Source organism: Tupaia chinensis, unplaced genomic scaffold (genome assembly GCF_000334495.1).
Source record: "Tupaia chinensis unplaced genomic scaffold, TupChi_1.0 Scaffold145870_1, whole genome shotgun sequence".
Lineage (NCBI taxonomy): Eukaryota > Metazoa > Chordata > Mammalia > Scandentia > Tupaiidae > Tupaia > Tupaia belangeri.
Genome location: NW_006205727.1, coordinates 143096 through 156422, shown reverse-complemented (window position 1 = coordinate 156422; position 13327 = coordinate 143096). Strand labels below are relative to the sequence as shown.

At 39.0% G+C, this 13327-nt stretch overlaps 1 protein-coding gene and 1 pseudogene across 9 annotated transcripts in view; one reads left to right on the top strand and one right to left on the bottom strand.

Annotated features, from left to right (window-relative positions):
- The window catches only part of PPHLN1 (periphilin 1), a 119838-nt gene that overhangs the window by 45072 nt on the left and 61439 nt on the right, over nt 1–13327 (bottom strand). For 7 of the 9 annotated variants that reach the window (XM_006168542.3, XM_014584210.2, XM_006168546.3 and 4 more), the window contains 3 exons: nt 6403–6459; nt 3809–3888; nt 1003–1122 (listed from right to left, as the gene is read on the bottom strand). In XM_006168542.3, the coding sequence (XP_006168604.1) occupies nt 1003–1122; nt 3809–3888; nt 6403–6459 (257 nt within the window). The remainder of the gene's footprint in view (nt 1–1002; nt 1123–3808; nt 3889–6402; nt 6460–13327) is intronic. The other 2 variants (XM_014584209.2, XM_014584211.2) reach the window with 1 other exon arrangement.
- Nucleotides 11858–11971, top strand: LOC114006169 (uncharacterized; annotated as a pseudogene).

Sequence of the window (13327 nt, the reverse complement as noted above, 5' to 3'; positions counted from 1 at the left end):
TATTGCAATACAAACATTTCATAAACAGTTTTCTACAGGCCTCAAAATGTTCTCATCTTCTGGTATTTAAGACACATCAAAGGTCTCAGGTAGCCCAAACGACACACAATTTTATCTCTTATGATATTTATGACCTACCTGTATAAAGTACAATGTTCCATATAAATGTGCCCACAATCCAAGGCTGAATTAGGTTTTTTTCTGAATTTACTGTTTCATGACTAGTGGCTTAGCACAATTACCTGAGCTATTTTTAATAGCAAAGCTCATTAAAAGAAGCATTATAATACATTTTTCTTTTTCAAAAAAATAATTATTTATTTATTTAATTCCATTTGTTATCATTATTTTTTAATTTGACCAGAGATGGTGGGGGACCAGCAGTTAGCGTAATGGCTATGTCGCTGGACTCCCATGTAGTCAACCGCGGTTTGAGTCCCGGACCCGGTGGCTTAAAACTCACACCAGGCATGTGTGTGTGCCTGCCCAAGATCCTGAGAGGAGAATGGAAGAGGAGGGATTGCGGCATGGCCATCCCCTCTGGGGGGTGATTTCTCGCTTTCTGTCTCTCTGTCCCTCTCTGTCTGTCTGGCAAGCACACGTGCCCTATAGCAAAAACCTCTCCCCCCGAAAAAAAAAGAGAGAGAGAGAGAGAGAGAAAGAAAGGGAAAGTGATCAAGCAAGTCGTCAGGTCCAGGACTTGAACCATGGAGTCCTGTGCCTTTAAACCACGACACCACCTTCCGGCCCCTACATTTTTCTTACTCCCCATATTTACACTATTTGTACACTCCCAAACTAAAAGAGACATTCAGACATAGTATGATTACTGAATAAAGTCATTACATTCAGACTATTAATCTGTGATGTCAATTAAATGATCTATAAGGATACTACTACCAAATATATTTTGAAGTACTAGAACAAATATTTTCCACCCATAATTTAAAATCCAGACAAAACCTGCAGATGCAAAACATAAAGATATGAAATTCACCTTACCTCATACTCAGAAATTTCAGGCAAGTTACTTTCATCCGACTTCTCTAGTTTTTCGGCAGCCCACTTGCTTGCAGCCTCAGCAAGCTCCTTTTCAGTAAGCCTACTGGGTTTGTCTAACACCTAATAGAGATAAAAGAATGTCTCGGTCACAAATGTTGAAGGTATTAAAAGTCCCACACATCAAGAAGCACATTCCACCTACACTGACAGTTAGATAAGCCTGTAGCCGGGGATAGGTCATGGAGTGAAGACATTGTTGTAGGCGCCTATCTCTCTTATGAACAAAATAAACTTTAAATGTAACATAAGCCTTCAAATTGATTTGGACAACAGGTACATTCTTTATTTGTTCCTTAACTAATATTCAACATAGAATTTCTGTGAGTATCAATTCCTTTGGGACATATAGACTAGATTTAATTCATAATTTATAAACATAAAACTTTAGTAATTCATCTCAGGAACAAAGCAAAATATACTAACAATTAACTCATACACTCATCTTGTTCAGAATGTAAAAGATATACTGATTTCAACTTGTATCTTTATATTCATTAAAATAAACAGTGCCAAAATCTAATTAAGGTAAATTCTTAATTATTGCAAGAAGTTGTCTAGATATACTATTTTTATAATTTGTGATAAATTATATAAAAGCCCACTCCTTGCACAAAATTTTTAACCTGAAATTTATTTTTCTATCCTATTACTACTTCCTTGTAGTAACCATATGCAACACTAAACAAGGTATGTATGAGTCTTAGAATAACAGAAAGACCTGGATTCTTACTGCAGTTTAGTTACTTGCCAGATAGATAAATTTTTATGCCAATGTGAGCCTTGACTTTCTCATTTACAAAATAGGGATTGATAATATTTACTGTTAAAGCAGCAGTGAGAAGAATTGGGTAGTAACGGCCAGGTGGTGATACTGTGGTACTATAACTAGCCCCACATGAGGACAGTCCTGGGTCTCGGTCTAGGTCTGTGTCTGTGGACCTCCCTGAGCACAACAGCATATTTGTGCACCCCTAGGATCTGTGCCAGCTGAGACTGAAGGTGGGTCATAGTGTGCACACCTTGTTGGGGGTGTGCCTCTCTCTCTCTCTGTCTCGTGGGAGCAGTAAACTTAATGCAAAAATAAATAAATAAATAAAAACAAAAAAGTCACAATAGACCTGAAAGTATCTATAATACTACTTGGTAGTTTATCTTTTCCATATTGGCTAATATAAATCTATTATACTAAAACATATTAATATTTGAAGTAGACCAATGGGGTCAATATAAAAATGGAGAAAATAAGTCTTTTCTGGATCACATGCCATTTAATGTCTTACATTACAGAACACAATATAAAATTGTAAAGAGCAGATTAGAAAAATTCTTCCCTTAAGCCCTTCTGATAACTGATTCCATTCTATGTCCTTGGCATACATTTTCATCAGCTAGGTCCTGCCACTCCTAGTTTTATACCCATTTCTTACTTCTTTAAAGTCACCAGCACATAGCATAGTGGTTATGTCGCTGGACTCCCACATAGTTGACTGTGGTTCGAATCCTGGACCCAGTGGCTTAAAACTCACGCTGGGCATGTGTGCGTGCATGCCCATAATCCCAAGAGAATGGAGGAGAATTGTGGTGTGGCCCTTCCCACCACCCCGGGGGATGATTTCTCCCTTTCTCTCTTTCTCTTTCTTTTCAGCAAGTTAACGCACCCTACAGCAAAAGCCTCTCAAAAAAAATTTTTTTAAAGAAAAAAATAAAGTTATAGCCAGGAGAAAGGGTGAAGAGAACCTCTAAATGAAGAGAACGATGGGTATGGCTATGTGTCAAATTGTTAATTCTTGAAGACTGGAAGCACTGATCACTTTTTCAGCATGTTTTGAGATGACAGAAAGGTAAGAAAAATTGCATAGCAAAGAGTAGCTGTGTCTTTGAGAAAATTATTGAACTTTTGTACATTCTCTCTGTTACAGAATGGAGAAACATACCTAATTATATTATAGGATTTTTAAAATTAATATACTAAACATAGTATCTAGAATGCAGTTATGCAACAGATGTTAGGTTTCTGCCTTTATCTCCAACTCCCAAAATAAAAGCACAAAGCCCCACCTGAATGTTCATTCCCACTCAGTAAAAAAAGCAGTGGGGAAAAAAATTCTATGAGAAAAATTGTTCACTTAATTCTGGTAGCTATTTTCAAGTTGTGGTTACTTAAAATTCAAGTTGTTGTCCCCCCCCCCCCAAGAGGTTTTTGCTATATGGTGCATGAGCTCACATGAAAGACAGAGAGACAAAAAGTGAGAAATCAGCCCCCGGAGGGGATGGCCACGCCGCAGTCCCTTCTCCTCCATTCTCCTCTCAGGATCTTGGGCATATATGCACACATGTCCAGCGTCGTGAGTTTAAGCCACCGAGTCCAGGACTCGAACTGCAGTTGACTATACAGGAGTCCAGGGACAAAGTCGTTACGTCAACTGCTGGTCTCTAAAATTCAAGTTTTTAAATGTAGCAAATTAGACCCATAAGTATTACAGTACATAATAAAAGCATCTGTACTAGACAATCCATCTCATTTATTTTGTAATTCTTCCTTAAACTGATTTTAGAAATATAACAACTGGGACTAGCAGGTGGCATGGTGGTTAAGGTGCTAGACTACCACATGGCCTTCTGCAGGTCAAGTCCCAGACTTGGCAAGTTGCTTTCCCTTTCTCTCTCCCTCTTGTCAAATTAAAAAATAAATAATAACAACAAATAAAACTAAATTAAGTATTTTTTTAAAAAGAAGATAATAAACCTTTGATGAAGAAACTGCTGAAGAACTTGAGGGTGATGTGTCTCTTGATGTTTTCAAAGACTGGACAGGTCTCTCTTTACCTACATAAGAAAATATAAGATGTAATTTTCTAGCTCATTTGTTTTCAATTATGTGACTTGTAACCGAAATAATGAGGTAGGCCATATATCTATTTTATTACTCAAATGTTCCAATACATTATCAGTATCTAAAATTACCTATCACTTTCAGAGGCTGGGTACCACCAATAACTTCAAATGGCCCAGAACTAAAGAATGTCACATATGGCAGTCCAGGCCACACTGATGCTAGGCCACAAACATGGAGCCACAGAGAAGACCTCAAGAAAATTTTAAGCCACATTTAAAAATCATGAATGCTTTCTCTTCCATGTTCTTAAACACTGACTTTTAATGTATCACAATAAAAATACCAGAGTAGGTATACATAGTATTACTAGAGAGAATTAGCTAAGTAAGGGTTAGCTCAAGGAGATGTTTATATATACATACATATGCATATTATATATATATAATATACATATACACACACACATATATATATATATATATATATGTGAAAATTTAGCAATTATTCCTGAAATGTTGAGAAAATTAAAAAAATAAAATTAGAAAATTCTAATTCTGAGCACTGATCCAGTGCCTGGCATGAATGAATACCTAAGTATTTGTTACATAGTTAAAAATAAATCTGCACGAGATAAAGTCACTAACCTTATCTTCAGTCACTTTAGACACTCACATAGTGCTGTATGTAAACCATTTTTTATAGAAACTTAAGCCAGAAAGTATAAACAGTATTATTTTACCAAAAAAATGGGCTTAATCAAATATAATCTTAAAAATAATTAACGGCAAGATGTTAAAGATAAGCCATTTCATTAAACTGTCTACATGTGTCAAACATACAATCCTGGGGTTTTACTAGGAAAACTGATGACGAAAGTAATAACGTGGAGAAGAGGAGAAAGCAGTACCAAGTTTGTGGTTACACAGAAGCTGGTCAAGACTGGCAGTGGATTAAGGTCAGGAAAGCGGTCAAGAGCAAAAGCAGAGACAAAACAACCTTGAAACGGGCAAAGCCAGCTTCAGTGAAAAAGCTTCTTCTGCTCTTCCTGCCACAGCAGAAGCAGCTAAGCAAGGGCTCAAAGGCTTCCATCCACCTGGGGTGGTGGTGAATAACACCTCTTCCAGTGTCCTAAAGACTCCAAAGGCTTTCTCTAAACCAGGGGTTCTCAATCGGGACAGTGTTGCACTTCCCACCTCCAGACATTTGGCAAGTATAAAGATATTTTTGATTGTCACAAGTGAGAAATTGCCACGGACATATAGTACTGAACACAATGATGAAGCTAAATATCCTGTTATGTGGGACAGCTCCCTCATAACAGAGACTTATCTGGCTTCAAATGTCAATCATGCTGAGGCTGAGAACCCCTGCTCTGGCCGATTACCCCAATGTTGAAGATCCAACAGGTTTTTAAAAAGATATACCCACAAATCCTTGTACTTGTGGTACCATAGAGGCTTTCACACCATAAGTTTAAAAGTTTTCATAGACCTTAAAAGTCAAATAAAAAAATGACAGATATCACTATATCCCCAAATGACTGAGAACGTAATTTAGTAATTCCTACATGCATTTCCACTGCATATAGCAAATTCCACATTATACTTGGTAGTCACTGTCCCACTACACCAAAACCTCCTAGAGGAACAAGTTTCATAGCTTATTCTTATTTGAAAAGCCATGGCCCACTTAGCTCATATCTTTAAAGAGAAGAGTAGGCACTCCAAAATTAGGTAAAAAGATGGATCTTAGTCATCTACTCTTGGGACACACTGACCTCCCCATCCTATTCAGGTAGGAAATCCCTTGGAAGAAGATGAGGTGCTGGACCAATCAGCACGGCACACTACTCTAACCAGAGCCATAATAGCAGGCTCATTTCTGGCACATAACAGCTAGACATAAAAAAAAAAAAAAAAGAACCTGTTACAAGCAGCCGTTAATCTTTTATTTAGCATTTCCTTTACAAACAAGACTTCAGCATCGCGGCTAAGCCAAGTATGGTTCCCAAGTGTAGTTGGAGGGCCTTTCCTGATTTTTATCTGCTCAATGGATAATTTATGCAGATATCACCCAATCTCAGCATGCAGAAGCAAAAGAATATCAAAGGCTAGGAGCAAGAGGTTTATCACATGTCCATATGTATTCATATATGGGAGGAATGGCAAGAAGCAAAGGACATAGAAAAAGATGATGCACATGGCAGCTGAAAGAGCACAGAAAAGGTAACTAGAAATCTCTTCATCCTATCATAGTCAGACTCTCTATGCCAATGACCTGTCCATTCTACAAGATCTACAGGGGTGACTAACCCTGACCAGAAATGGTTAGTCCTACAACCAACCCACATATCCCTTCACAACCTATTAGCTGGGTCTGTTCAACTCTGTCTCTGACCAAAGAGTAATGGGGCAGTTACATGCTCTCCTCATTTCTATAACTTCAATCAATTTAAGCCACCCACCAATTCACAATCCCAAATCAGAATCTAGCTCAAAACTCACCTGTTGGTGGCTTTCCTTCATTCTGCCGTTTGTAGGTGGCACCAGCGCGCACGAACTCTAGGGAAAGGTGGGCAGGGAGGAATTAACGCCAGCTCCTCTGTGCCCAGGAGGAACAAGAGAAGAACCCAGAGGTGGGAGTGATGAGAACAGGAACATCTGAGAGTCTGCTGATGGTCGGTCCTAAATGATTTTCTAACCTGCCTTCAAGCTGGACTGCCTGAGCAACCAACACTGAAGAGGAAGAATTGACAGAACAGGAGAAAACCTCTATTTAAGAACAGAAGCTAACTGGAAGTATTAAGTGAGGCTACTCGAGAATAGCATGGGCAGGAAGGAATAAAAAAAGGATCCTACTAAGATAAGACTTTGAAAGCTGAAGACTTTGAAAACTGAAGACAAGGATCATGTCTTACTTCCCACTGAAAGTACTTAGTCTAACCCCCTGCATACAATTGATATTTGAAGTAGTAAAAGCACACGGACACAAAATCACAAATGAAAGATGAATCAACACCAGAAATCAAAAGCGATGTTGGAAAAGTTTTCAAATAGTTATTCTGACTACCTTCAACAGATAGTCTATTATTACATTTTGCTGACTAATTTTGCAAAGTCATATACAGATTTTCTTTATAAAGAAGTCCATAGTGGAACCAGCAGTTAGCATAATGGCTGTGTCGCTGAACTCCCATGTAGTTGACTGAGGTTCGAGTTCCGGACCCAGTGGCTTAAACTCACGCCCGGCGCGTTTGTGCCCAAGATCCCGAGAGGAGAATGGAGGAGAAGGGATTGTGGTGTGGTCATTCCCCCCTGGGGAGTGATTTCTTGCTTTCTATCTCTGTCAGTCTTTCAGGTGAGTACATGTGCCCTATAGCAAAAACCTCTATTAAAAAAAAAAAAAGAAGTCCATAGCTATTGTAGTATTGGTTGAACACCTAATCATCTCATACTTAGAATTTTGAAACATTCTATTGGTTTCCTTACCCACAAACACTTTTTAAAAAATAATTATTTTATTTAACTTATTTATTTATACATTTATTTTAATTTGACCAGAGAGGGACAGAGTGGGGAAAAAAAAAAGAAAGAGAGGGGAATAGAGAGAGACAGAAAGTGAGAAAGCAAGCCACCTGGTCTGGAACTTGAACTGCAGTTGGCCATGTGAGAGTCTAGCACACTTAACCACCACACCACCTGTCAGCTCCTTACCTGCAAACTCTTAACAATGAGATAGTCAGCTTTCTAAATAGCCAAAATACACTAGTCAGAATTCCATGAGATCACAATAAGATGTGAATTCCTTAATACTTCAAATCTTTCTTTTATAGATCCCAAACTACCAATTTTCCATGTAATTTTTCTGAAAAAATATACTTTCATACCTCGTGCTGAAGTATGTTTTATTTTCTTATTTATTTTATTAAGAGAGATGTTTGCTACAGAGTGTGTGCACTCGCTGGAGAGACAGAGACACAGAAAGAGAGAAAGGAAGAAATCACTCCCTGGGGAGATAGCCACACTGCAATCGCTTCTCCTCCATTTTCCTCTCGGAATTTTGGGCATGCACACACACGTGCCTGGCATGAGTTTTAATCCACTGGGTCTGGAACTCAAACCACAGTCTACTACGTGGGAGAGACATAACCATTACACCATCTGCTTGTCCCTTCAAGTACGTTTTAAGAATTATCAAGTAAATATTGCCATCTTACTTTTCCAATAATGTTGAAAATGCAGTATCCTTTCTCATTATTTATTGCTCTTTCTAGAATCAGGCAAGTTTTGGTCTTTCTAAGCAGCTTGTTTTTATGTGAGGCACACTGCAAATACTTTTGATCTCCCGTTTGCTTTGCTTTGGCCAAACCTGAGTTTGCTACGGTGACTGTTTAGGCCATTTGTTAGTCATTTATTTCAGGCACTGCTAACTTGATTTTTACCTTTTGGTTTTTGTGAAGGGAAGCAGGGGCGGAATAGGATTGGAGAAAAAGGAGGAGGAAAGGGGAGGGGCAGAGGAGGAGGTAAGGAGGGAGGCTATTACCTCTTTTACAAAAAGAGATTTTTGTTACAGGGCGTGAATGCTCACTGGATAGAGACAGAGAGAGAGAGACAGACAGAAAGTGAGAAATCACCCTCCTCCCCAGCGGAAGATGGTCACACTGCAATCCCTCCTCCTCTAGTCTCCTCTCATGCACATGTGTCCAGCATGAGATTTAGACTGCTGGGTCAAGGACTCAAACCACAGTTGACTATCTGGGAGTTCAGCGATATAACCATTATGCTATCTGCTGGACCTAGGAGAAAGGTTTTTGTTTTTTGAGAGGTTTTTGCTATAGGGAGTGTGCGCTCACCAGAAAGACAGAGACAGAAAGCAAGAAATCACCCCCCTGGGGGGATGGCCCCACCACAATCCCTTCTCCTCCATTCTCCTCTCGAGATCTTGGGCACGCACGCACACATGCCCAGCGTGAGTTTAAGCCACCAGGTCCGGGACTCGAACTGCTGTCGACTACATGGAAGTTCAGCGACACAGTCATTACGCTAACTGCTGGTCCCAAGAAGAAGGTATTTTTGACAAAGTCTTGCTGTTGTGATCCTCCTGCCCTATCCACTCTACCCTGAGTTAGGTCTATGTTGTTGCACCTGACCTGTTTAGGTTAGTCTAGGACCAAAACCCGAGTCTCCCAAATGTCTCAAGCCTCACACAGCATTACCCTATCACAAGGAGCACCACGGCTAGGCCTCCAGTCTTTTATTTTCCTATCCCTGTTTCCCATTAATATAAATGTCTTTGTCCACCCATTTATTTATTTATATTTAACTTACTTTATTTATTTTTTAATTTGACTGGGGGGAGGAGGAAAAGTAAGAAAGCAAGCCACCAGGTCTGGGACTTGAACTGTGGTTAACCATGTGGGAATCCAGGGCCTTAATTTCTACACCACCTGCTAATCTCAATCCATTTATTTTTAATTGTAAGAGGGCATATGTGCTTGTCAGAAATTGGGGGAAGGGCCCTAAGTGGAGCATAATCATGTTGCAATTTCTTCTCCTCCATTTCTCCAGCCTGTGAGATTTTGAGCTGTACAAAGGTGGAAGGCCTGGATTATGGTATAGTGATGTACATTAACAAACAATGGGTGTGGGTGACTGAACCTAGTTGATTACTTATTTTTTAAAAAGAATGATTTAATTCTATTATTATTAATTATTTTGACATAGAGAGACACAGCGAGAAGGGAAAAGTGAGAAAGCAAGTCACCCAGTCCAGGATTTGAACTACGGTTGGCCATGTGGGAGTCTAGCACCTTAACAACCACAGTATCTGAACTCATTTTGAATGTTTTTATCCTAAACAAAAGGTAAATGACAAAAGTAAAAGACAGAAAAACAATGGGATCAGGTACCAGCAGTTAGTGTAATGGCTATGTCGCTGGACTTCCATGTAGTCGATCATGGTTCGATTCCCAAACCTGGTGGCTTGAACTCACACCAGGTGCATGTGCCTGCGTAACCAAGATCCCGAGAGGAGAATGGAGGAGAAGGGATTGCGGCATGGCCATCCCAGGAAGTGCCTTTTCTAAAAAAAAAATTAATTTCATTCATTGACATCATTTTATTATTGTAATTTTAAAAAAAAAAAAAAAAAAAAAAAGGAGATGAAAAAGAAAAATAATGGGATCCATTTTTAAAAATGGAGAATAAAATCTGGAGAGACAACTGAAAAATATAGACATATTGACTAGATTAATTATAACAAAAATAAACTTCTGGGTCAGCTGGTGTCATAGTAAAGGTACCTGGATCCCACAAGGCCTACTGTGCGGTTTGAGTCCCAGACCCAATAGCCTGAAAAAAGTACAGGTCTGGCCTGAAATCCCAAAAAGAGAATGACGAAGGGGTTGAGGTGTGATCATCCTCTATGGGGGTGTTTTTGTACTTTCTCTCGCTCTCATTCTCTCTCTCCCCACCCATAAGTGCAATTGCCCACTAGCAATTTTTAATAAATAAATACACTTCAAGTAAAAATATGCAAGGTATATATAACATACACAATTTTAACTATAAAATATCATAACAAACAAGAAAGGACCGCCTGCACAGTTAGCACGTGAATATGACAACAAAAAGAAACTAAAAATAATATTGCATTCAAAGCTATGTCTAGGACAACCCAACTCAGTGATTCAGATAAGTACAACAAAAAAACAACAGTTTGACCTAGAAGAAGAATTAGTATGAAGCAAGACAAAGTCCACAAAATTGGGGTTAGCAGATGGTGTAATGGTTATGTTGCTGGACTCCTACATAGTACACTGGTTCGAGTCCTGGACCTGGCGGCTTAAACTCATGCCAGACACGTGTGGATGCGTGCCCAAGATCCAAAGACGGAAATGGAGGAGAAGGGACTGTGGCAAGGCCATACCCCCTAGGGGGTGATTTTTTACTTTCTGTCTCTCTGTCTCTGTCTATCCAGCCAACATATGTGGCTTATAGCAAAAATCTTAAAAAAAAAAAAAAAAAGAAAAGAAAAAAAAGTTCCACAAGATTGACCCAAAAAGCTAAGTAGAAGAAATGTGTGTGTGTTTATGGAAACACAAAATGAGAAATAAGTAGTGGAGCTGAAAGAGCAGTAAATTAAAGGAGTTACATGGTGGTATAGTAGCAACACAATGCTGTGCTAGAATGGACACACATGGTAAAGTCCCAGTAAAGTCCTCTGTGTCCAGAGGCCTCCCTGTGCATACCAAGTGCACATGTCTGCTGTGACCTGGGCTGGCAGTGAGGAGACCCCGGTAGGGTTGGGAGAAACAAACTTTTTAAAAAAGTAATAAAATCATTCTGTGGCATATAATTAAGACAATAAGTAAAAGATTAAATACATTATAACTATGAAAAATCACTCCTTAGACAGTTACCATAGCCAAATCACTAGTGTTTATTTTTCTTTTTCTTTATAATTTGCCATATAGGCCATTTGCGTTCATCAGAGAAAGAGAAAGCACCCCTCAGAGTGATGGCCACAATCCTTTCTCCTCTATTCTCCTCTCAGGATTTGGGCACATACACACATGCACCTGGTCTGTTTCTTAAGTCACCAAGTCCAGGACGCAAATTGCACAATCAGCTATGTGGGGTCCAGCTGCCCCCACCATCATGCCACCAGCTGGCTTGTGATTATCAAAAGGTAAATAGACTCAAAGTCTGAACAAAGGGCAAAAAATTTAAAAAGTTATAGAATCAAGGGAAAAAAGGGCACAGAAATTTTTAAATGTGATTTTAACCTGTTATTTGTACTTATAAAAATATTTTAAACTGTTGTCAATTACTTGGATTAGAAATTAACTTTAACATACTGTTAACTAACCTATTGTAAGTGACTGCTAAGTTGAAGGACCCTGTTTCTTAGTCCTAGTTTGAAGAAAAGCAAAGTGCCATCAATATTTGTGATGCACGGATCTTTCTGTAGTTCATAAGCATGCGCCGCACTAGGTTTTCACATTATTGCTGTATTGTGTGAGATGTGCCTCCCTACAAACCATCTTAGGATGTCAGTACATTATGTCTGACATTAAAAAAAATTGTGATGTTTAGATTTAAAGAAAAACAGGTATCATAAACATGTAAAATAATTGCCTTTTCAATTTATTATTTAAAATGAGATGTCTCCATTAACTTTTTCTTCTTTTTTTGAAGAGGATTTTGCTATAGGGTATGTGTGCTCACCAGATAGAGACAGAGAGACAGAAAGTGAGAAATCACTCCCCGGGAGGGATGGCCATGCCACAATCCCTTCTCCTCCATTCTCTCGGGATCTTGGGCACGCACGCACACATGCCCGGCATGAGTTTAAGCCACTGGGTCCGGGAATCAAACTGTGGTCGACTACATGGGAGACCAGCAACATGGCCATTACGCTAACTGCTGGTCCCTCCATTAACTTTTTATAAGATGATCCATGTAACAATTCAGAAGATATGAACAGAATATAATACCTTACAGTATAGGCCAAGCAGTTCAGGAATCAACCAAAATAACTTATAAAATAAATTTTCCCAAGACCTTATTTTTTTCTTGGTTAAAGAACTTTGCTGTCGGGGACCAGTGAGTGGTGTGGTGTTTAAGGTGCTGGACATTCATTCTCACATGATCAACCATGGTTCGAGTCCCAGACCTGGTGGCTTGCTTTCTCACCTTCTCTCTCTCTCTCTCTCTCTGGTCAAATTAAAAATAAATGAATAAATAAATAAATAAAGTTAAATAAATAATTAAAAAAAAAAAAACAAAACACTTTACTGCCAAAGATAAATGTCTAGGGACCAGCAGATGGCATAATAGTTAAGTTGTTGTACTCCCATGTACTTGACCGTGGTTCAAGTCCCAGACCCAGAGGCTTAAAACTCATGCCAGGTGCGCATGCACGTGTACCCAAAATCCCAGGAGGAGAATGGAGGAGAAGGGATTTTGCGGCATAGCTACCACCCCCTAAGGGGGTGATTTCTTGCTTCCTGTCTCTGTCACTCTAGCTAGCACAAGAGCCCTATTGCAGAAATCTCCCTACAAAGATAAATGTCTAAAGAAAATGAGCATGAAGAGATTAAAAATTCATGTGCTTTTTCATTCAATTTACCACATATTTTAGCCTCCCAACTTTCTTTTATCCTTTCATCACTACAGATATTATTACATCACAAAGGATGGGGAAAGCATATTATAGACCTTAAGACAGGAAAATGATATTGTGGTTTATCCATATTTCATCTCAAGATTTCAGAGTTTTGGTCAATGACTAAGAGGCCCAAAGGAGATAAACAGAGAAGATGCTCTCCCAGAAGCATCTTGTTTAGAAGAGAAATGAAAAAACAAGGCTGAATCACCAATGACTATCTTGCATAGCTTCACTACAAACTGTCTAGAAAGAATCTCA